The sequence below is a fragment of the Pinus tabuliformis genome, chromosome 7, assembly GCF_031772625.1.
Source record: "Pinus tabuliformis cultivar Carrire ecotype Pingquan chromosome 7, CPIR1, whole genome shotgun sequence".
Classification (NCBI taxonomy): domain Eukaryota; kingdom Viridiplantae; phylum Streptophyta; class Pinopsida; order Pinales; family Pinaceae; genus Pinus; species Pinus tabuliformis.
In genome coordinates this window covers 662,466,578-662,491,325 of record NC_142293.1, presented here as the reverse complement: position 1 = coordinate 662,491,325, position 24,748 = coordinate 662,466,578, and the positions used below count along the sequence as shown (strand labels likewise).

At 42.2% G+C, this 24,748-nt stretch overlaps 1 protein-coding gene across 3 annotated transcripts in view; it reads right to left on the bottom strand.

Annotated features, from left to right (window-relative positions):
- LOC149249187 (syntaxin-81-like) overlaps positions 1-24,748 on the bottom strand; it is a 433,615-nt gene that overhangs the window by 228,082 nt on the left and 180,785 nt on the right. The window contains exons 7-8 of one of the 3 annotated variants that reach the window (XM_089456196.1): positions 11,009-11,257; positions 10,674-10,863 (exon numbers count right to left, since the gene is read on the bottom strand). In XM_089456196.1, coding sequence (XP_089312322.1) covers positions 10,726-10,863; positions 11,009-11,257 — 387 coding nt within the window. In that variant the 3' untranslated portion in view covers positions 10,674-10,725. Of the gene's footprint in view, positions 1-10,673; positions 10,864-11,008; positions 11,258-24,748 lie in introns of those variants that run through there. The other 2 variants (XM_089456195.1, XM_089456197.1) reach the window with 2 other exon arrangements.

Sequence of the window (24,748 nt, the reverse complement as noted above, 5' to 3'; positions counted from 1 at the left end):
CAAGGATAGCAAGTTTCTCCTCAGTTGTGGGAGATATAAAACATTATGCAGAAGAAAGTCTGGAAGACCAGGCAATTTGAGCCTGATTGTGCCAAGCCTTGATGGCTTGAGTTTTGATTTTTCTACAACGTATACTGCTCCATCAACATTGTCAGTAAATTTTTCAAAAAAATCTCTTCTAAAAGTCATGTGGCAAGTTGCTCTTGAATCAAGCAACCAATCATTTTTCCAAGAAGCAATTGAAGCATTAAACAAGTCTTCATTTACTCCAATATTACAATGTGCCACAATATAGTGAGCGGATTTAGGTGCTTTACCTCTCTTTGTCATTGGTTTTACCTTTGGGTTGATTTATTTCCTGCTCAATTCTATCCCAAGGCAACTTGCATGTGGATGCATCATGTGATCCATCTCTATTGCAACGTATGCAATGAAGATCATACTTTTCTCCTTGAGAGTGTCTGCCAGTGAGCGACCTTTAGTTTCCACTACATTATTTGCCACAGACAATCTCTGGCTGGACTTTCCCTATCAAAACTCGGTCTCCTGAAGCACTACGTCAGCCTCTGCGTCGCTGGCTGGATGACTTGCTCTGGACCAATGTGGAAAAAGTCAAAGTCGGGATTAAATCAGCAAGGGTCTAGAAATTGAAAAAGTCATTAAAGTCAAGAGTTTTTTGAAAAAGTTTGCAAAATTAAAAAAATACAAAAATATTCATTTTTTAAAAAATCTCGACTTTTTCAATAAAATCCCGATTTAAAAAAAAAAAAAAAATCGTTAAAGAAACTACCTCATTCACGATTTTTTGGAAAAAGTCCTGATTTAATCCCAACTTTTTCGATTTAATCCCGACTTTTTCAACTTAAATCGGCCAGCCAAAAAAATCGCGTTTTGGGGATTTAATCCCGATTTTTTTCCACACTACTCTAGACTGAGCTCAGATGAAGCTGTTCTACCTCTAGAAGCTGAGAAAGTCATCTCTCCAACCCTCTGGGACTCCTTCACGGCCTTTGGAATTGAGAATGAATTTTTCTCCTCACCAAATCGATCTGCCTGACTGAAGCACTGTGTAGTCCCTCAGTGCTACCTCTCTTGGATAATTCGACTCACTTGGAGATATCATGCATTCTAGACTCTCCACAAAATTTCAAGGCTAGAACACAATCTGATGCTGCAAAAACTAACACTCCATCTTAGTGAGGAATGTGTTCTAGTGCTCTACTACACATCTTGGGACAACACTCTGTCTTTACATCATCTCCTATCATGATGCTAATGTCTGGATGATGTTGCCCACCAACCATTGCACAACTCTGATATATGTTGCATTTGTGCTGCTCCTGACCCTGTTGAACTGCTGCCAACACTGCATTTGCACTGCAACTCCCTCTCATCTGTTGTTGCAACGACTACAACAACTGCAACTGAGAAGCATCCTAAATACTGAATCAACAGTGGTCAGTATGATGCATCTGTCACCTAAGTCTCTGACTGCTGCTAGTATCTGCACTGTCACTAAAGAATTTGCGCTACTGTTGACTCTGCACTATGCCAACTGCACTCCGCTCCCTAGCATCTGACTGCTACTAGTCTCTGCAATTGTAACTCTGGCACTTGACTTCATCACCTGTCACTGATCCATCCTGTTATTCAACACTGTGGGGCCTTGTAGCTAGGTATTGATCCATGAGGTGGACTCCTCAAGGATCCTGCCCATCTGGCACACTAGAGTCTCATACTCCACCTCCTGGATCTGGTGCCCAACTATCCCCTTTTGAGCCTAGTCCTTGGCTAGGACCCTTTCTTTCTTTGCAACCCACACTAGACAACTCGCACTTTCTCTGGTACCTGTCTCCGGCAAGTGCAAATCGATCTACATCTTATCTAACCCATAAGACCTCCTCTGGCAATCTTGTACAGTTATCCCCGCAAACCTGCAAAATCTGTGAAACTCAAAATGAGAGAAAATATACTCGAAAATCTCCCTCTTTCCCTTTGCTTGGATGCTACTTCTATTATTCGCACTCCCTTTTGGAGTGAGAAGATCTGCTCACAACTACTACCAATATGTCTTGAAAAATCAGATCTCTAAAGCTCGAGATCCCCTGAGAGAAATTTTCCCTTTGGTGTGTGTGCTCTTCTTCCTTCCAGCCAACATTGGCTCTGCTCTAGCAAACTTTTGTAAAACCACTATGTCCAGCTAGAGATCTGCTCAATGAAAAATATGGGCTGCTCCCTTTGCCTCTAGAATCACTTGATCTGGTAGGATCAATTTTTTTTGCCCCTCACTCAGAAAAATCGAACCTCCACAAGTAGCTCGACCTCCTTGTAGAATGATGGCGCTGCCCTTGGGAATTTCGGCCTGGTTCCCACAACGAGCAGCTAAATTCCTTCTCTTTTCGTCTCTGAGTTCCTCAGTTGATCAACTATGCTCTGATACCATGTGAAAATTTCGTAAACCGGAAACCTATTGTAGTAACTGAAAATTAGTCTCCTAATTGTTATTTTAATTTAACAATTTATTTACTGATTCCTCCAACAAATATTGAATAACTCACACTGCAAACTACATAAATAAACCGTGGAACAATAAACGCTGGAAGAAATGCTAGCACACACACACATAAAATAACACAAATATTTTTTGACAAATGTCCTCAGAAAAACCCAACTTGGGAAAACCAGTGCAATAGTGAGGGTTTTATTTATTATGCAGCAGTGAAATCTAAGTACATCTATGGATGCCCAACTAGATATCCAAACAACAAGAAAATCTGAGTAAAATACTGAAGGGAATTACCCTTCTCCCACATGCAATCTCTAGCTAGACTTTCCCTATCAAAACTCGGCCTCCTGGAACATTATGTCAGCCTCTGCGCTGCTCTGTGTAGCTGGCTGGACGGCTTGCTCTGGACTGGGCTCAGATGAAGTCGTTCTACCTTTGGAAGCTGAGAAAATCGTCTCTCCAACCCTCTAGGACTCCTTCCCGGCCTCTGGAACTGAGAATGAATTTTTCTCTTCACCAAATCGATCTGCCTGACTGAAGCACTGCGCAGTCCCTCAACGCTGCCTCTCTGGGATAATTCGACTCACTTGTTGTTGCCTCCCCGAATCTGGAAAATCTTTCCTCTGTCTCACTGTCCTTGCCCCTCAATCACTGCTTCGATCTCACTGGCTCTCTCTCCGGCAACTGATTGCTACTACTCTAGAAATCGATCTGCTCATGAAATCAAACTGCTGAAGTGCAGTCTCCAAGCCCCATCGACTTCTTCTTACATTCCTCTATTGAGACTTCAACGACCAAGATTAGATCTTAATTGATGGTTAGGATTAACTTGAAGTCGATCCATGTGAGTTTCTAGAACATTCACACCTTAACTTAATTAATTATGATTAATTAGTCATATTCCCTAAGTTTAGAATTAGGAAATATTTAAAAGTTGACTAATGATATAATTAAGTCATTTCTAGGCGGAATTTTCAGAAACGATTTTTGGGTTTTGGAAATCTCATGCATTCTAGCCTCTCCACAAAATTTCAAGGCTAAAACACATCCGATGCTACAAAAACTAATAAGGGGAGAACATATCAACCTTGGAATCACATCAGGGAGCTCATTCTCAACCCGAAACTGCATAGGGGAGAAAATCTCAACCCAATCCTATTGTTTGTTGATCTTCCCATCGATGACTCTAAGCAGTCATGTGGTAGAACACCTGCATCATAATCAACTTGGGTTGTACACCCCAAGTACACTCTCAACCTGTTGGCCAGACGGGGAGCGGTATTCCCAACAAGCCCAACTTGTGGGTATGATGCCAACTGGGGTATACTCTGCAAAGACCAAGATAGGGGAGCAACATCTCTGACCCTATGAAGATAGGGGAGCAACATCTTCAACCTTGTGGGTAACAGATAGGGGTGATACCCTATTTTCCAAAGTTCCCTCAACCCCAGGAGCCCTCCATCTCAATTCCACACCCTAGGAGCTCAAACAGGGGAGGAAGAGCTGGATCAGTGTCCTCAATCAATGATGCTCTCTATAGATCAACAACATATCATCGTACTCATATCTGGTAATCATCGTGTCTCAATAGTAGCTACCTCCTACTCATACAGGACATGAAATCAAATATCATATTAGAACATAAAAAATCATATATATATCACAAAAAGGATACCATATTCATCCTCCCTCTCAAGGAGGTGCCAACCACAATCCTGAGCTTGTCTCGTACAACAGCACTATCTCAATATATGAAGGTAACTCAATCCCAGCTATATGTGGGATTCTCTGCAATCGGTTCCCACTCTTTGTCATCATAATGTATCCATGTCATATCCATATCCTGCTCAGACAACTCTCTAAGGAGCTTCTTCATCCTACCTCACAGCTAGCCATGCTAGTAACATCATACTCAACCTCGGTCGTGATATGGACCTCTCATCCAAGATATCATGGCAGATCTCATAATAAGGCAACATCCAAATGTGCTCATCTCATCAATAATGATCCTAATCATCATCAATACATCCAAGTAGTCACATATCGTAGAATGAATATCTCAGATCAAAAATTGATCGTCCCATGCAAGTATTTTGAAGGATGCTAGGTGACAACTCAATGTATATGAAGTGGCTTAATCATGAATTCATCCAGGTTTTATGCACATCATATATATATACAGATAAATGTTCAAAATGGAACATCAATGCTTCAATCAACTGTCGGTTGCCAAGTCAAGTTCAACAATATCTCTTCAATAGCTTCGCAATATATATTTTTATTTTCCAAACTTCAGAAATCGATTCATCAGGCCATGATTCTTCATTTTGCACTTCAGAGACCATCTCCCTCTTACTTTGATTATCAGGGGCTCATTTCCTGTCAAGAGTAGACCATCAGCATATAAAACCAAATTCAAAATCAAAGTCATACCTTGGAACACTTTTGAAGTAGAGGTTTGGATCAACACATCTTCTTGGCTTCACTAGATAACTGTCAATGCGGACATATCTAGATTGGGGAGCTTGCTTTACACAAAGCTTTCTACAAACATAACACTTTACCAAAGCAATATGCTTAGCCTTACACGAATCATTGCTGTCAGATCAAAACTAATATCAAACTCATCAATATCATTTGTATCAAATTCTTTAGACCAGGTGATAGGTAGAGCTCTCATCAAGTCATGACTTCATCTATTATCATGCCAACAAGTTGTCATTTATCAAACAATATCAATCCAAATTTCATCAAGTCATCCTCATGATCATAATATAAGTCACTAGATGCAAATGCATACACCAAGAATAAGTTATGTAGGTTCCATCCATTCATTGTCAGATTACTTCACATTGAATCACAACTGTCAATACCAATGTGCTAAGAACGAGGAGGCCAATACAAAACCATTATCGAATACCAATATTAGTCACTAAAAGTCACTATGCCCACATAGCATTGTCATCAAGGAAAATCATCAATCATCAAATCAAATCATTAGTCATCAGGTCAAATCCCAAATTCGCTATCATAGTGAGATCTATATTCTAGAACATATCTCAACATCAAGTCAAAGTTCTAAGTCATTATCAAGCATCATGTCAAAAATCCAAACACTGTTTATCTATATTAAACAACCAAATCATGTCAAACTCTTGTAGCACAAACTTCAAACATAATGACATATATATATGCATGTCTCGATCACCTGCAAACACAAGTTCAGTTTATATATTCATATTATAGTAAACATTCAAACTGTGGAAATTCTTGAATTTAACACATCAGAAATCCCTACTACTGTTTCTGGTTTATTATCTCCTACTTGTTCTTTACATTAACAAGTTATTTATATGCATAAAAATAGAAATAAACACAATACCAACCTTCACAAATACACAGATCAACAACTGAAATAAACTGAGACAACACAAGGGACACCATTATTTTTGGACAATCGTCCCCAGAAAAACCCAATGCAGGAAAACTGGTACAACAAATATGAGGGTTTTATTATGCAGTTTTCTGAATACAACTAGGGTGCTAGAAATGGATCACCCTTCAGAGCGTTTCCTTGGTAGATGTACCTCTCCTCGGAGACAGATATTCCGGTTGATCAGCGACCGGATGATTGATCCCACAGCAACTTCGACAGTTCCTTAGCTAGACAATGAAAGCTGCTCCAAGCTTCTCTCTAGAACTGTGTCACCCTTTTCTGCTCTGTGTCTGCCTCTCAGCTCCTAGTCTGCCCCACGAAAGTTGCTCAGTGCTACCTCTTCAACCCAGCGTCAACTCTGCTAGCCTCTGCGCACCCTCTATTGCTTCTACGTCAACCTCTTGACCCTCTGCATCACATGTGCTAGCCTCCTCAGCCTCTATGTCAATCTTCCAAAGCTCTGCATTGTCTCTTCGACACTTTCTCTGCCTCTCTGATATGTATTCTCAGCCTTCTGCTGAGCTGCCCCTCGTTGCAACAGATCACTAACTCGATTTCTCAGCAATCCTTGCCCCAGAAAATCAAATTTTGATCAAATTGTTGTATCTCCAACCGACCCTCAAGTCTCCTCTTAAACTTTTTTTGTTGACGATTCAACGGCCGAGATTAAGTCCCTAATCAATGACTAAAGATTAGATTTGGCTTGATCCTCGTAATTTAGAACTTTCTCACCCATTCTATATTAATACACATTAATATTTTAATTTTCCTAAGTTTATACTTTGGAACCCCATTAAAAATATTAATTATTTTAATATCTGTCCATCCGGGTCGAATTTCCCCAAACGATTTCTGGGTCTTGGAGATCTTATCTGCCTTAGTCTCTCCAACAATTTTCATGGCTAGAACACATCCGATGCTACCACAAATCAACACAAACTTTCCTGCTCACAGATCTTTCTGTTGTTTGCTCCACATCTGTAGGCCTGGCATCTTTCAGGTGTACTTCTGATTTTATACACAAAACTTCATTCTTGTGTCCAACAAGCATAGTCGCACCCATAGGCCTTCCTTGCAAGCGGTTGGGAGGCTACAGTCACACCCTTGACCTTACTTTTGTGCGGCTGAAAGGCTACAATCGCACCTGTAACCTTGCTTCCATGCGACTGAGGCTTAGAGTAAGGTAAAACTCTCTCTTCTCAAATCAAAACTTTGCTGCAGATCAACAATGTTAGATATTTGTCTATTCATGCCCATAAATCATACTTCAATAGTAAGGAATATACATATAATGCCAATTATAATAGGAGTAAGGATCTTATGGAGAGATTTTCCCTTTGAATGGGAAGCCAATTTAGTCATATTCATTCAAGTCATCAACCTGACTATAATACTGTCATGCATCAACAAATCTATTAGATCATAAAGTCAGACTATTCCACATATTCATCATGGTCATATATGTTAGCATCAACTACTTCACCATGACATCATGACATCAATCTTTCATCAAGGGTTAGTGTCAAATAGCTAATAGGAGCATACTTCAAGAATCATGATCGCAACATTATTTCTTTGTCACATAACTCAATCCATCAAGTCAGGGCATTCAATTTTACCATATGCCATAATTATTAAGCACATCAAAGCATAACCATGGTCAACAAAAGATCCTGAATATCAATCTCATTGTTACACTTCTATCATCATGGCTACCATGCTCAATATCAATAGTATGAAGTTACCATCTATTAGAATCAAGGTGCTAGCCTTCTTCATGGGATCAAGATATCAAAAATAATAGATGTTAGCCAAACATAAAGTATACCAATATATCAAAAATCAATATTTCCAAGTAGCTTCATAGAATCAAGAAATTCATTATGTAAGATACTTGTTCAATATCAAGTGCACCATTTCATCATAAGAACCATGAATCCAAAACACTTTCATATGCTTGCATGAACCATTTGAGAAGGACACATTCTCATCATACCTTAGGGCTTAACTTGCCATCCAGTCAACTTAGCAATAATTACATGGTGTGCCAGTTGATCCAAGGCCTAGATGAGGTTTGTCTCATGCCCTGAGACATGGGAGAGCTAGCACCATCTTCATTTCCCTCAAATTTGGAGCAGAACTAGAATTATTCACCACTTGGAGACCCATGAAACCCAATTTTGTGGCCCAAACCCACATTTGGGATCTACAAGATGATTTGGAGAGAGATCTAGGGGCCAACCCCTAGAACTTTATGTTAGGAGCCATCTATACATGTCATGGCACCAGAGGAACTCAATACAAGCCCTAGAAGGGCCTACAACAACATGACATTAGCATGTTGGCCCTCTTATTGGAGATTTTACTATGTTTCACATTAACTACAAGGTCGGCTTGTGGCCTTGCTTGTAGTTTGCCCATTATTTTATGATTCGAGGGGCTTGTAGGCATAATTAGACATTAGTGGAACATGTATATATTAGAGATCATTCATTTGTGATCTCTCATCATCATCACTCTTGGAAATTTAGCGAGGAATGCAACTTCTCTAGAGGAATCACATTTGTTCTCTTATGGATGTTTTGGATCTATTGGATGCATTTTGACATTTGGAGTTTATATTTATTGGAGCTAATCTTTGGATAATGGAAGGAATTCTTGCATGCTGTCTTGTAAGTACACTTTATTGTTGAATATATATTTTTGTATGTCTAATGTATGCAATTATTGATTCTAGGTCGCAATAAAACTGTGCCCTAATTTGTTGAAGATTAATTGAATTACTATCTAGATGAATATTGCATACATTACTCATGTACAACATGTGATAAATAGTCTTAGTGGTGAACTTATTAAAACTCTCCCATAAAAATTCATTTTCCATTGAGTGGGTAAATGCCTAGAATTTACTTGCTAGGGCATCAAATTTCGGCCTCCTTGGAAACAAGTTTAGCTAACCTAAATCATCCTAGACCCCATTCTCCCAAGGAACAAAGCACTAATACAACTTGTTGGTGATCAATCTTATCTTTGATCCACATTTCCTCTCTTAATTTTGGTCCTTTCAAGGCTAGAAAAGAGAGCTAGGGCTTGGTGTGACTTTCTAGGAAGGGAGGATTTTAGTTGTTGGAGAGCCTAACATCAAGAGGGTAGGATTGTCCACAAAACCAATCAATTTGGTGTGCATACATGCCAATTTCATCCATAGATTCTCTTGCCCTAGGTGTTTTCCCTAAGAGGGAAACCCTCATTTTTCTTCCCTCAACTTAAGGACTTCATTGAAGGTTTCATGAGCCTTGGCTTAGCTAAAATACATTACAAGAAACCTTTCCTCCTTGCCTTGACCTTGAGTTGCTCCAACACTCGTCAAATCTATCAAACCCTAGGTCTCGTGCCCTTATTTCTAGGTCTCTTCAAAGACAACAAATTGCTTCCTTTTGAAGCCTTGAACCTAAATTGTGTCTTTCGTGAAGACTTCCCAGTGAGATCATTTCACACTTTAACCCTAAAATACCTATCATAAGTGATCTATTTCCTACCAAAACTCCTCCCATCGGTGAAAGTTTGTAAAGAGCAGGAGTTTTTGGCTATGGTGATAGTGGGCCAGTACCCCATTGCTGCTTATAAGTCCAGTTTATACCTTGTAGGGTTTTCCTTTCCAAGGCCTGCTATATTTTGCGGCAACAGGGCCCTTGTCCTATCTATGTCAGTTTTAGCAGATTGCAAGTATCTTTGGCAAGCCTATTTACAGGGGACGTAATAGGAACCATCTAGGGAAGGTGTAGAAATAGTTAGGGGTTAGTATGTGAAAATGAACTAAAGAAAGGCAAATTGAGGAGAGCCTAAGAGGAAATGAAGTAATAGACCCTGAGCAAGGTGAAGCCAAAATAATTCAAGAAGCAGTGATGGAGGAAACCAAATCAATCTCTCTTAATAATCAACCAACAAGAACAAAGGTTGAATAGATGACTAGTTTTGACCCCAAGAGAGACATGGAAAAGACATTTTTATAAGAAGACTCTTGAAAGGAGATTCCAGAGTCAAATCATGTGAATGAGATTTTGTGTATTTTATATTTGAGCACAAAGCAGCCTACTAGCCCTCCACTTAGAAGTTAGGAGCAATCACCTGTCCTAATAATATTACCTTCGGTAATTGAGAAAGAAGCCCTGCAATTATTGGGAGAGTTCCTAGTTGCTTTGGGGTCTTAGACCCAACTCATTGGGAAAATTGTGGCCATCTCTAAGGGCCACCAAAATTAGATCTCTTTATCCTCTATGTTAGAGACTTAACAATTAATATGGTAGGCCATGTCCAACCTTCCACAGGAGTAAGCTGAACGGTGTCCAACCTCTACAACAGCCATATCATTATTATGAATATTTGTATATTTTTACTTGCCAAAAAGACACAATGTATTGTCTATCCTGTGAATTAAGATCAAAGTTGAAATCCTAAAATAGTTCAATTTATACATTAGTATGTATTAAGACAAACCCATAATTTTTTTAAAATTGAAAGTGAGTAACGGCATCTATTTTATAGCTGCCAACCTTCTGAATAAGATGTCCATATTAAGTGCAACGGTTCAAATTCAAATGGCTATACCTGTGAATTAAGATCAAAGTTGAAATCCTAAAATAGTTCAATTTATACATTAGTATGTATTAAGACAAACTCATAATTTTTTTTAAATTGAAAGTGAGTAACGGCATCTATTTTATAGCTGCCAACCTTCTGAATAAGATGTCCATATTAAGTGCAACGGTTCAAATTCAAATGGCTATACCTGTTCATACAAGCGCTCTATTTGTTGAGTTTGATCTAATACATTAGTTGTAAACAGGTTATTCAAAGCTGCTATTGCTAACATATTTCTCTCTGTTTCTTGCACTGTACCTAGAAGACAGGTCAATTCTCCCTGCATGAGCATTTGAGTAAATTGTAGATCAGAACTAACAAAAAATAAAAGGGGAAAAGTTTTATTCAACAACATTTCATACAACCTCGATGGCCATAATATCATAATGAGAAACAATAATATCCATGCATTTGCACTCAAGTACCTGTAGTGCTTGTGTCTCTTCATCAAGTAATTGTTTTTGGATTCCCTTTGGTCCAACCAGAGTGTTCTGCTGAATGACATCAGTATCTTTTTGGTCATTGCTGATTGGAGTTTCTGAGTAGTTATGCTTAGATTGAAGATGTCGCATCCGTCTAGGCATTGTTTTGTCTATCACCTCTCGGAATCGTGCAGTGTGCAATTGATCAAGGAGCACAGTGATAGATTGTAGACGCTCACTTAGGATTAACACCTGAGTTAATAAATTTAATATTGTAAGTGTTATAGAAAACATTAAACAGTAAGATTTTATTTCTCAAGAACAACAGATTATATATTCTCATTCAAAAATGATATAATTCAAAAATAGAACTGTTTCAAACTGTTTGACAGAAAATAAATCCAGCATTTATCCTTTTCAAAACATATCACAAATGATAACAAAACAGAACAAGTAAAAAATTCCCTCAGAAACAACTACACGATAAAGGAAAGTTGATCTATTACACAGTCACTCTCTTCTAAGTGAAACTTTAGATGACCACGACCCAAAAGTAAAAATATTTTGTATTTTTATTTTACAAAGCTAACTTCTCTGAATATAAATGTGTGTGTGTGTGTGTATATATTGTTGCCGCAAAATCTAGCAGGCCTTGGAGATGGAAACCCTACAAGGTATAAACTAGACCTATAAGCAACAACAGGGTAGTGGCTTGTTACCATTCAATCTAGCAGGGGTCCTAGGAGGGGTTCCAAAGGGGAAATTACTAGACCAAGTGGCAACAATGGGACAAGGAACCACTGTCACCTCAGTCGATGTCCCCTGCTCTTTACGGACTTTCACCGCTAGGAGGAGTCTCGGTATAAGGAAAATCACTATGAATGATAAGTCGATGATGGGATAGATAGTGATTTCAGAAGCCCATCCACAAGAGAGACTCACATGACAGGGTTTGCTTGCTCTAGAATCAAGGTGTGGGGCTCTCCAAGAGAGGCTCAAAGGATGCCTAGACCTAGGGATTAGAGATATTCCTTGATAAGGGATGTCCTCGACCTAAGATCCTTAAGGGAAGAGGGTTTCTAAAGTGGTCTTGTGAAATAGAAATGATGAAGGTGTGAGACCACAAAGAAGCCCAAGTGGACCCAAGCAAGGCCTAGGGTTTTGGGTGAAACTTCAAACAAAAGATCTAGACCAAGCAAGGGAGAAGAAGAGGGTCAATGAAATTGAAATTAACTTGATTTTTTAGTGCAATGACCCTTAAGGAAGCCACTAACCAAGGAAACCTAGGGACAAGAACGAAGTTGGAGCTAGGGCTTGGGATAATTCCAAATCTAGCCGTGGAAAATCCTTCAAACTTTGCGAGGGCCTAGGGAAAACCCTAGCGCAGTTGTAGTCCAACTTGCTCTCCAAATGGATGGCTCAAAAAGATTTTGCTTGATGCCCTAGGAGACCTCTAGGGTTAGGGCTTAGAAAGAAGGAGAGGAGGTGAGGAAAGATATTCTTTAAGGTGATCACCAAGGATAAGATCAATGCCTAGCCTATTGGGAGAATGGAGTCAATGTGCTTTCAATTTTTGGAGTGCCTTTACCCAATCAAGGAGTCCTATGGCAACTTCACATAGCCTTAGAGGCAGCTACTAGGTTACCAAGGAATTTATACTTCTTATTGCAACAATTTGATGACTTTTCAAGGTAATTATGGAGATAATTTACCCCTAGGAACATTCATTCACCATACCCAAACATGTAACATATGAAATACCTCACAAAATCGAAATTTTTCACAATTTTGCATTCAATTAGGGCAAAATTTCATATTTCATGAGCGAAAATTCCATACATTAGTCATGTATACAATAGAAAGAGATGAACCATGAAAGAGCACTTACAAGTATAGCAAATATATCCAATCATCAAAGAGACAAAATTGAAGCTCCAAGACCAAGAAAAGATATCCAAACATTGAAATGCATCAATATTTCTCCAATTTGTCCATCAATAGCTATAGCGAAATTCTCAAGAAGAGAGAGATACAAATCCAAGTGATGATGAGGAATGAAATGATCCTCTCATCAATATATATGATCCTCTAAGGATTCGATTTGCCTAATTAGGCCTAATGATGCGTCTAATAATAAAATATTGTGCAAAATAACATTTTGTAGTGACAATCCCATCAAATAGCTCTATAATATGAAAAATAAGCCTCTCAAGAGGGCCGCAATGGTAATACAATAGCTAGGAGGGTCATTTGAAAGGTCTAGTGAAGTCCTTCATGTGCCAAAATGGGTGGAAGGGCTCTATAAATAGTGATGAAGGGGATGGCCCCTTGATCTCCAAGCAAATGACCTGTGGTGCTCCCAAGTGGCTGCGGGGCCACAAAATCATCCTCATGGGTTTCCAAGTGGACTGAACAAGCCTGTATCCCATTTGCAAGGGTTGGAACAATGATGCGAGCCCTCCCTTTGCCTCCCATGGTGAGACACAACCTCATCTAGGCCCTAGATCAACTGCCAAATGTATGTTGCAAGGGTGGAGCCGACTGGGTAAGGTGGTCCAGGTGCATCATCATCATCAAACAAGTGGAACACGAGTGAGCAATGAGTGGTATGTTGATTTGGGGTAGCATCGGATGTGCTCTAGCCATGAAAATTGGTGGAGAGGCTAAAGCACATGAGAAATGGTTTGGGAAGATTCTACCTGGTCTAGGATATATTAAAATAATTAATATTTTTAATGGAGTTCCTAAGTCTAAACTTAGGAAAAATAAAATATTAATGGGTATTAATATAAAACTGGGTTAGAAGGTTCCAAAAGACATGGATCAAGCCAAATCTAATCTTAGCCATTGATTAGAGATGTAATATCGGTCGTTGAAGTACCAACAAGAAAAGTATAAGAAGAGGCTTAAGGGTTAGTTGGAGAACACATTGAGGGAGACTAGTCAGTTCGATTTCTAGAGCGGGGTTTGCTGAGAAATTCAAACCAGTGGTTTGGATTGCAACAAGAGGTAGCAGGGATAGAACAGAGAGGCAGGAACATCACCAGAAGATCAGCACAGAGATTAGAGAGGCAGATGCAGAGGCAATAGGACTGCGCAATCATTGGAGGGCCTGCATGGGTGACACAGAGAGGCCCATTGCTGACACAGAGAGGTAGGAGCTGACACAGAGGGTTTGGGAGCTGCACGGAGGCCAACAAGTTTGATGTTGGGTATGGGGGAGGGTGCTGGAGAATTTATCTCTATTGGGTAAGCCAGTTTGGCACCCAGTTGTACTCAAGAATAGTTGATTAATAAAATCCTCCTCTGTTGCACCGATTTTCCTGCATTGGGTTTTTCCGGGGACAATTGTCCGAAAATATCTGTGTTAATGTGTTTGATTCTTGTGCATGTATTTGTTTCTGTATTATGGTGTGATATCTGCAGCAGAATTTATTTAATGTTTACTTAAGGGTTTTCGTAAATAACTTATTGGAAAATAAGTAGGTAAAATAAATCAGTTGTTGCAGTAATAGAATTTTCACATGGTATCAGAGCAAGTAATCAGAGACAGGAAGGGAAAATCAATTATGGTAAGAGACCATGATGCAGAGGCCTCTATGTCAGGAGACTTGCATAGATTTTCAGAAAATTGCACAGGAGACAGTAATTTTGATTTCTCTATGTTGGATTCCAGATTAGAAGAAGAAGCTTCTTGTGTGACAAGCTCTGCATCATCAGAGGTATGGTATATAGACAATGGAGCCTCTTGGCATATGACAGGAATCCGAGAATGTTTCTCAGATTATCAGGAGGAAAGGATAAATTTTCAGATCACCATGGGGAATAAGGCAAAGTGTACTCCAGTAGGGAAGGGTACCATAGTTTTTCAAACAGAATCGGGAGAGCGGTTCCGTGCTACCAACATACTACATGTACTAGGACTAGGGATGAACTTACTTTTTGTATCGCAACTTCAAGGCAAGGGCTATGACGTTTTCTTCATCAAGGAGAACGTATACATCAAACACCCAAGCTGGAAAAAGAAAGTGTAGATCAGGATCAGAAGTAACAGGTTGTACAAATTACAACTAGAATAACCAATGGCACTAATAGGCAGTCATGGAGACAAGGATTTGAACGAACTATGGCACAAAAGAATGGGACATTGGCACCATGGGGCTCTAAGAATTTTCAGGAAAAATGTAGTAGGAGTTCCGGATCTTAGTACAGAATGAGATGATGTATGCAGAGGATGTGCTCTAGGAAAGTATGCCAAAGCACATTTCCTAGAAGTAAAAACAGGGCCAAGAGTGTACTAGGATTGATACACAAAGATATCTGGGGACCTATGTCCATTAAAGCTCTTAGTGGTGCTGAGTACTTCCTCACCTTCATTGATGACCACTCAAGGAAAACTTGGATTTATTGTTTGAAAACCAAGGACGAGGTTTTTTGTTGATTCAAAGAGTTCAAGGCTCTGGTGGAGAACCCGACAGGGAAGAAAATAAAAGTTTTGCGCTCAGATAATGGTGGGGAGTATGTCGATAAGGACTTCACTGCTTTTTGCGCTAAGGAGGGCATCAAAAGAGAGTGGACAACTCCTTACAATCCAGAGCATAATGGAATAGCAGAAAGAAAGAACAAGACTATTGTGGAAGCAGCTAGGGCCATGATGTATGATCAGGATATGCCAAAATTCTTGTGGGCAGAAGCGTGCAACATGGAAGTCTATGTTTAGAATAGAACTCCTCATCGGGTATTGGGAAAGGTTACCCCAGAGAAAGTCTTCATAGGGAAGACACCTGAAGTCAGTGATTTCAAGATATTTGGGAGCTTAGCATATTGCTGCATACCCGAGGAAACGAGGAAGAAGCTGGATCAAACTACAGCAAAAGGATATCTAGTGGGATATAGCGAGAACGCTAAGGCATACAAAATCTATCTTCTAGGGAGCAAGAAGGTAGTAGTTCGACGAGATGTGAAGTTCATGGAGGATAGGGCCTTCAGGAAATCTCGAGAAATGGCTTCCGAGGAGCAGTCAAAAGATGATCCGTTGGTCAAACCAGTTCAACCAACAGATGTAAATAATTATTCCTCGGATCAGGAAGAATCACAAGAGGAGCTAACAAAAGCACCTGCTACCAGGGGAAGAACGAGTAGGGAACTTCGTCAGATTCTGCGAGATGCAGAGGATTTCAACAGTGCACCAAGAAACAATAAAAGGGAGCGAAAATAGCTAGATAGATATCAAGCATTAGTAGCTCAGGATGGGGAGCCTGCTAGTTTTCAGGAGGCTGCTCAACATTAGGTTTGGTTGGATGCGATGGTAGAGGAATACAATTCCATAATGGTGAATGATGTTTGGGAGGTAGTGCCGAGGCCTCAAGACAGATTGGTGGTAGGTTCGAGATGGATCTACAAGATTAAATATGCTGCAGATGATAGTGTGGAAAAATACAAAGCCAGGTTTGTGGCTAAGGGATATGCTCAAAAGGAAGGAATTGACTACGAAGAGACCTTTGCCCCAGTAGCCAGGTATACATCTATTAGAACCGTGATATCTCTTGCAGCACAGATGGGATGGGAGATTCATCAGATGGATGTCAAAACGACATTCCTGAACAGGGTGATAGAAGAGGAGGTATACATTGAACAACCAAAAGGCTTTGAGACACATGAGAAGACGTCTCATGTATGCAGATTGAAGAAAGCCCTGTATGGGTTGAAACAGACACCTAGAGCATGGTATGGTCGAATTGATGGCTACTTGCAGAAGATGGGATTTGTCAAGAGTGACACAGATCCAAATCTCTACTATCTGGTTGTAGAGAATGAGCCTCTAATCCTAGTATTATATGTGGATGATCTCTTTCTGACAAGATCATCTAGGCTCATCGAGGACTGCAAGAAGAATCTAGCCACAGAATTTGACATGAAGGATTTGGGATAGATGCATTATTTCATGGGATTGGAAGTTTGGCAGCTAAAGGGGGATATCTTCCTTGGACAAGGGCAATATGCTATAGAAATTCTGAAGAGATTCAGGATGCAGAATTGTAGACCCATGGCTACCCCAATGATCACCAACTGGAAGAAAATTGATGCATCAGAAGACAAGGATGTTTCCCACCTTATACAAGTAGCTCATAGGGTCCCTGATGTATCTGGTCAATACTAGGCCAGACATTTGTTACGTTGTCAACACCCTGAGTCAATTCGTGGTGGAATCGAAGAGAGCGCATTGGGAAACAACCAAACATGTTCTCAGATATATACAGGGAACAGTCGATTATGGACTCTTGTACACCAGGAGTAAGGATATTAGATTGAGTGGATTTACTGATGCAGATTGGGCTAGAAGTTCAATGGATCGGAAAGTACCTCTGGGTATTGTTTCAACATTGGATCGGGAATGACCTCCTGGTGCAGTAGGAAACATAAATCTGTAGCTCTGAGCTCAGCTGAGGAAAAATATATGGCTGCAAGCACAACTTCGTGCAAGGCCATATGGCTTAGAAAACTGCTTGTGAACCTATTCAGAAGAAATATGGAGGCGACCAAGGTCATGTGTGATAAGCAGAGTTGCATCAAGCTCTCTGAGAATCCAGTATTTCACGATCGATCAAAGCATATTGATATTCAGTGTCACTTTGTCAAAGGCTGTGTCCAACGAGGAGCTGTACAGTTGAGCTACACTCCTACAGGAGAATAGTTGGCAGACATCCTTACAAAGGCCATTGGAAGAACAATGTTTGATTATTTTAGGGAGAAGATGGGGATGATAAAGAATCCATTTCAGTAGCAGAACTGGGTATGATGTTGCAGTGCAGTAGCAGTCAGCAGGAGCACGATGCAGCATGATGAGAAGAGGTTGCAGTGCAGATGTATTGTTGGGAAGAAGGACCAGCAACAACACGGATGCAGAGGGAGTTGCAGTGTTGGGAGAAAGGACCAGCAGTAGCACAGATGCAGAGGGAGCTGCCATATGGATGCAGTAATGGAAGTGACATAGCCATGGGCAGCAGTACAGGATGCAATAGTCAAGGATGTTGGGCGGGGAGGCCTAGCATCAGCACAGGTACCGGTGTTGTATAATCAGAGTGATTCTCAGTGTGGAGTATTACTAGTGCACAATCCTTGCTAAGTGGGAGTGTTGATTTGGGGTAGCATTGGATGTGATCTAGCCATGAAAATTGGTGGAAAGGCTAAAGCACATGAGATCTCCAAGATCCAGAAATGGTTTGGGCAGATTCTACCCAGTTTAGGAGATATTAAAATAATTAATATTTTTAATGGAGTTCCTAAGTCTGAACTTAGGCAAAAAAAATATTAATGGGTATTAATATAAAACTGGGTTAGAAGGTTCCAAAAGACATGGATCAAGCCAAATCTAATCTTAGCCGTTGATTAAAGATGTAATCTCGGTCGTTGAAGGACCATTAGGAAAAGTACAAGAAGAGGCTTGAGGGTCAGTTGGAGAACACACTGAGGGAGACCAGTCAATTCGACTTCTGGAGTGGGGTTTGCTGAGAAATTCGAACCAGCGGTCTGGATTGCAGCAAGAGGTAGTGGGTATGGAACGGAGAGGCAAGAACAACACTAGAAGATCAATGCAGATATTAGAGAGGCAAAAGCAGAGGCAATAGGATTGCGCGGTCACTGGAGGGCCTGCGTGGGTGAGGCCTAGTTCTGACACAGAGAGGCAGGAGCTAACGCAGAGGGTCTGGGCGCTGTGCAGAGGCTAGAAAGTTTGACGTTGAGTTTGGGCGAGGGTGCTGGAGAATTTATCTCTGTTGGGTAAGCCGTTTGGCACCCAGTTGTACTCGAGAATAGTTGATTAACAAAATCCTCCTCTGCTGCACCGGTTTTCTCGCATTGGGTTTTTCTGGAGACAATTGTCCGAAAATATCCGTGTTAATGTGTTTGATTATTGTGCATGTATTTGTTTCTGTATTATGGTGTGATGTCTGCAGCAAAATTTATTTTAATGTTTACTAAAGGGTTTTCGTAAATAACTTATTGGAAAATAAGTAGGTAAAATAAATCAGTTATTGCAGTAACAAAATTTTCACATGGTACTGAAGGTTCCCATGGCATAACTATAGTGGAGGCCCATGGCTCTCAACGCACACCCTACAAATGCCAATATGGCCCTCTAGAGGGCTTGGATTCCATATAGGGAGACCAAACCCCAAGATGAAGACCCATGTAATATTCCTAATTAGCAATGGCTAATTGGAATATTCAATTTTTGCTCAGTTTTGCCTTCTATAGCTAGTTATAAATAAAAAGGTGTGGAGAGGGGGATATACTCACTTCATGAATAAAGACACTCCCTAGTAGCACAACGTTGTAACTTAAAAGGTGAGCCAAGGGGGGCCAAAGAACCACGTAGAGGAGGGGCCCACGTAGACACTTGGAGTGATTGCGCAGATGGTGAGAAACACGTGGCAAGAGGGAAGCTACGTTGGAGGAGGTGAGCCTTGGGATTGAGAGAGGCCAACGCTATAAAGGAGAGAGGAGCCTCCTCATTTTGGCATTCGATTATGTGCATTTGAGCTAGTCACTTCGACTTAGAGCACGCTGGCTATTTAGCTAGTCTGCAACACTGTTTAGTGCATTGAGTGTCTCCGTTCGGAGATCTCACCCTTAGCCCTGGGGGACTTCAAGTGCCTGCTCGGGCAAGGTATTTCCATCAGTATTTTTGTAGTAGTTTCATCGGCATTTTGGCAGGAGGATTGAGCATCTTGGAGGATTGCGCAGTCTTGAGAGGGATGACGCAGTTCTTTTTGGCAGGAGTTCTGGATTGAGGTTTTGCAGGGGGATTTGTGTTGGGAGGTTGAGCAGGGGATCAACCCTTGCATATTGGAGGATTTTGGCTGAGTTTCAGGCAGAGTTGAGGTGGGCTTATTTCAGTGGCAACCCAAAGCCTTGAGGGATTGCGTGGGTCCTCAAGGGGGTGATTTTTGGGGGTCATCCATTTCAGAAAATCTTTCTGGGTTTCTTGAGTAGAGTCTGATTCCAGAGTTTCAGCATTTTCTGAGGAGGGGAACAACCCCAAATCCTCATTTGATTTCTAGCAGCAGCAGTAGCACGACAATTCTCTGGCAGCTTAGACGCAGTTCAGAGAGAGGCCATTCCTTTGCTATTCTGAGTGTATTTATTCACTTGCCTTGTACAAGTTGAGGTGCCATATTTCTGATCACCTCCTGTACTCATTCTATTACTCAGTATAATAAAATGGCTTAGCATTTCTCTCTGCATTTCTTGAGTATCTACTTATGGTTATATTGTTATATGTTGCACCATTGATATTTTTATCTCTTTGAGCTTCCTGGTTACTATACCACTTGTGTGTTTTCTCCTATTCTCTTAGACAGAGTCTGGAAAGGGCCAGGTAGCCTCCAGATCTCGTCCTCTTTTTAGAGGCGACATATCTGGTAAACACCCTCCTAGTCCATCTCTGGTTGGAGTTTGCTTCTGTTTGAGGAATATTCCTGATAAGGGATATTACAGTGGTATCAGAGCATAGATCTGGCTTAAGCCCGTGGAGCTAGCAATCTATGACACCGGGGGAAAAGCCCTACATTTGTTACAGAGGTAGGAGATACAGATACACTGGGCGTAGGTTGGAGAACACTTACGGAGAGGGAGACTGTGTTCTGGTGGTGGACACAGAACAGGAGGAGCCTGTGGTGGACACAGAACAGAAGGAGCCTGTGGTGGGCGCAAAGCAGGACGATCCGATGGCAGATGATGACAGGAAGAGATTTGCGTACATGCTCCTCAAATCAGTACAGGATTTGTCGAGGCAGATTGAGGTGATGGGGCAGAGATTCACGACAGTAGAGGCTAGACAGTGTGAGAGCCCACGGGTTTTCCAGGTTGGTGAGGGATTGGGTGCATCCCACCATTTGCCAGAGTAGCGTGATACTACTCAGCAGGTGGCCTCACATGCCCCTACACGTTCTACCATGCCCACTTTCTTAGGAGCAGACACGGGGGTCGGAGCCCAGCAGAAGGCACAGCCCAGTCATATGGGCGATTATTTTGCAGAATACCAGGCCTATGGGTAGGAGTTCAGGGAGGCTCTCTCATTTAGAAACTTTGTTCAGCTCCAACAGGATAGTAGATCCTGTGACCATCACAGAGGGTACCGACATTATCATGATGATGACACCCACCGTGCAGCTAGTAGATTCCACTTGCCTACATTTGATGGTTCATCAAACAGTTCGGCAAAGTCTTGGGTGGAGAAGCTGGACATTTACTTCCAGCTTGACCAGATGTCAGAGATGGAGGCCATCAAGGTGGCGACATTGCATTTGGATGGTGAGGCCCAGGATTGGTGGTTCCATGGGATCGTTACACTCGGACACTCCACAGTGACGACATATGCCGAGTTTACCAGGAGATTGATGGAGAGGTTTGACCGGAGGGATCCGAAACAACACTTTGTGGCGCTGACGAGGCTCAAACAAACTGGGAGCCCAGAGACCTACATTTCAGATTTTTTGAGAGTTTCAGTGATGGTGCCAGATCTATCCGCAGCACGGAGGATCTACATGTATGTTGAGGGGTTAGCAGAGCCACTTTAGGGTCTAGTCAAATCCGCTAGACCAACCACCCTTTAGGATGCTATTAGCAGGACGTAGGACTTACAGGATGTCTTACCCAGGACCCGAACACCTTACCCCCAGCGACAGGCTTTTCAGCCTAAGGGGAAGGATGTGAAGATTCCACCTCCGAAGGGGAATCCAGGATGAGTACAGATTGAAGATGATGCCAGGAGGGAGCTGAAGAAGAAGCAGTTGTGCTTCACCTGTCAGGAGCCGTGGGCACCAGGACATAGATGTGCTGCTGGCAAAGCACATTTTATTGAGGTCTTCTCCGAGAGTAGCGGGGAAGAAGATGAGGAGGATGATGTGGAGGAAGGAGATAGCCATGCCATGCAGAGTCCTTTGCCGCCTCCACCACCAGCAACAGGTGGTGCAGCTTTTGCACCTACTAGAGGAGCCCTTGCAGCATTGCGAGGAGTTCCCAAGTATTTGACGTTGTGCGTACGGGGGACAATACGTGGCCAACGAGTATCAGTTTTGGTTGACAGTGGGGCCACCCACAACTTCATCGATGCACAAATGGTTGAGCGGAGAGGTATACCGATAGAGAGCTTTGATGGGTTTTCAGTTTTGGTCCCAGGAGATCAGAGCATGGTGTGTGCACGTTATGTACCAAAGTTATCCGTGACGATGGGCACTTACACATTGACTGACCACTTTTTCGTGGTCGATATTCCAGACACCAACATGATACTGGGTGTTCAGTGGCTCATCACTCTAGGGAAGGTCACGACAGATTGGAAGACCCTAGAGATGGAGTGGGATGATGAGAAGACAGGGAGGCATGAGAAGATATGGGGACAGCACACATACCCGCCTCAGACTGTTTCAGCTCATCGGATGGAGGCAGTCTTCTGGAAGGGAGACATAGAGTGGGCAGTGGAACTGCGTGCATCGGAGGCAGGGACTATAGGGCAGACAGTGCACCCAGAGATACAGTCCATCCTTGACCGGTATGCCATAGTATTTGGGGAGATTCTGCCAGGACAGCCACCAGACCGGGGGTTTGAGCACACCATTGAGCTTGAGCAGGGCATACAGGCAGTGATTACTACCCCCTATAGGCATCCCAAGGCCTATCGGGATGAGATTGAGCGGGCCATTCAGGAGTTGCTGGCTCTTGGGCACATTCGGCCGAGCACGAGTCCTTTTGCTTCTTCCGTGGTGTTGGTGAAGAAGAAGGATGGCACATTGAGGATGTGCATTGACTACAGGGCCCTGAACAAGAAGACCCTGAAGAACAGGTACCCCATACCCAGGATCGATGAGTTGATGGATGAGTTGAGAGGAGCATGGTTCTTCTCAAAGATTGATTTGAGATCTGGGTACCATCAGATTCACGTGAGGGAACAAGACATTCCCAAGACCGCTTTCAGGTGTCACTATGGGCATTTCAAGTTTTTGGTGATGCCCTTCGGGCTAACCAACGCCCTAGCTACATTTCAGTCTTGCATGAATCACATCTTCCACAGTCACTTAAGGAAGTTTGTGTTGGTGTTCTTTGATGATATCCTCATTTATAGCAGGACTTAGGAGGAGCATCTCCAGCACATTGAGATAGTATTACGTATCTTGGAGGAGCAGCAGTTCTATGCGAAGCTCTCCAAATGTGAGTTCGGGTTGACGGAGATGTTATACTTGGGACACATCATAGGAGTGGATGGAATGAGGGTCCACGAGGAGAAGATCAGGGCCATCAGAGATTGGCCGGAGCCGAGAAATGTGATGGAACTTCGAGGATTCATTGGCATTTGTACTTACTACCAGAAGTTCGTCAAGGGTTTCTCACAACTTACTACACCCCTGACAAATTTGACGAGGAAGGGGGCATTCAGTTGGTCGGATACAACGCAGCGAGCCTTCGACAGGCTCAAAGAGGTTATGAGCAGCTGCCCAGTGCTTGTGTTGCCAAATTTTACGCAGCCAATTGTTTTGGAGTGTGATGCGTCGGGAGAGGGGATCGGCGTAGTGTTAATGCAGGGAGGTCACCCTATAGCCTTTGAGAGCCGGAAGCTCCTTCTGCACGAGAGGTTGTATTCTATATACGACAAGGAGATGCTGGCCATCATGCATGCATTGGCTAAGTACTGGCAGTATTTGGTGGGTAACAGGTTCAGGGTGAGCACTGATCACAACAGCCTCAAGTTCTTTTTGGAGCAGGATCAGCTACAGGAGAGGCAGCAGAAGTGGATCAGCAAGATCCAAGCATATGACTTTGACCTTGAGTATGTCAAGGGCAAGAACAACGTGGTAGCAGATGCCCTTTCACGTAGGCTAGCCATGTTGTCTCTTATGAGCTTGGACGTAGACTAGAGGGCTCGACTCTTAGTAAAGTACTCCAAGGACAGATTTGCATGTGAGGTTCTGGATGGGCAGGTGGCGGATGACAGGTACAGGGTGGTCGATGAGATCATCTACTACAGGGACCGGATCTTCTTGACTGAGGGGTCTCAGCTCAAGAAGAAGATACTTTAGGCGTCACATGATTCACCATTGGCAGGTCATCAGGGGTTTACCAAAACCTACAGGGCCATTAGAGAGAGGTTCTCATGGAAGGGCCTCAAGGAGGACGTACTCCACCATGTTCGGGAGTGCGATGTTTGCCAGAGGAACAAGGGGGAGATGAACCATCCAACAGGACTATTGTAGCCTCTTCCCATTCCGAAGGGGAAATGGGAGTGTATTTCAATGGAATTCATCACAGGGTTTCCCATGGTACAGGGCAAGGACTGCATCTTTGTCGTCTTTGATTGGCTAACAAAGTACTCACACTTTTTCGCCATATTCGCACACTACACAGCAGTGCAGGTGACTGAGCTGTTCTTCAGAGAGATTTTTAGGTTACATGGTCTTCCCAAGACCATCACCAGTGACGGGGACAACTGTTTCATGGGCGGATTTTGGCAGGAGCTTTTCCGGTTGGTAGGGACGGAGTTGACACCGAGTACCAGTTATCACCCACAGACGGACGGGCAGACAGAGATAGTTAACAAGTGGCTGGAGGGCTACTTGCGTAACTATGTCAGTGGCTAGCAGCGAGCATGGCTGAAGTGGCTGCATTTGGGGGAGTGCTGCTACAACACTACTCATCACATGTCCATCGGTATGTCACCATTTTATGCTTTGTATGGGTATCATCCTT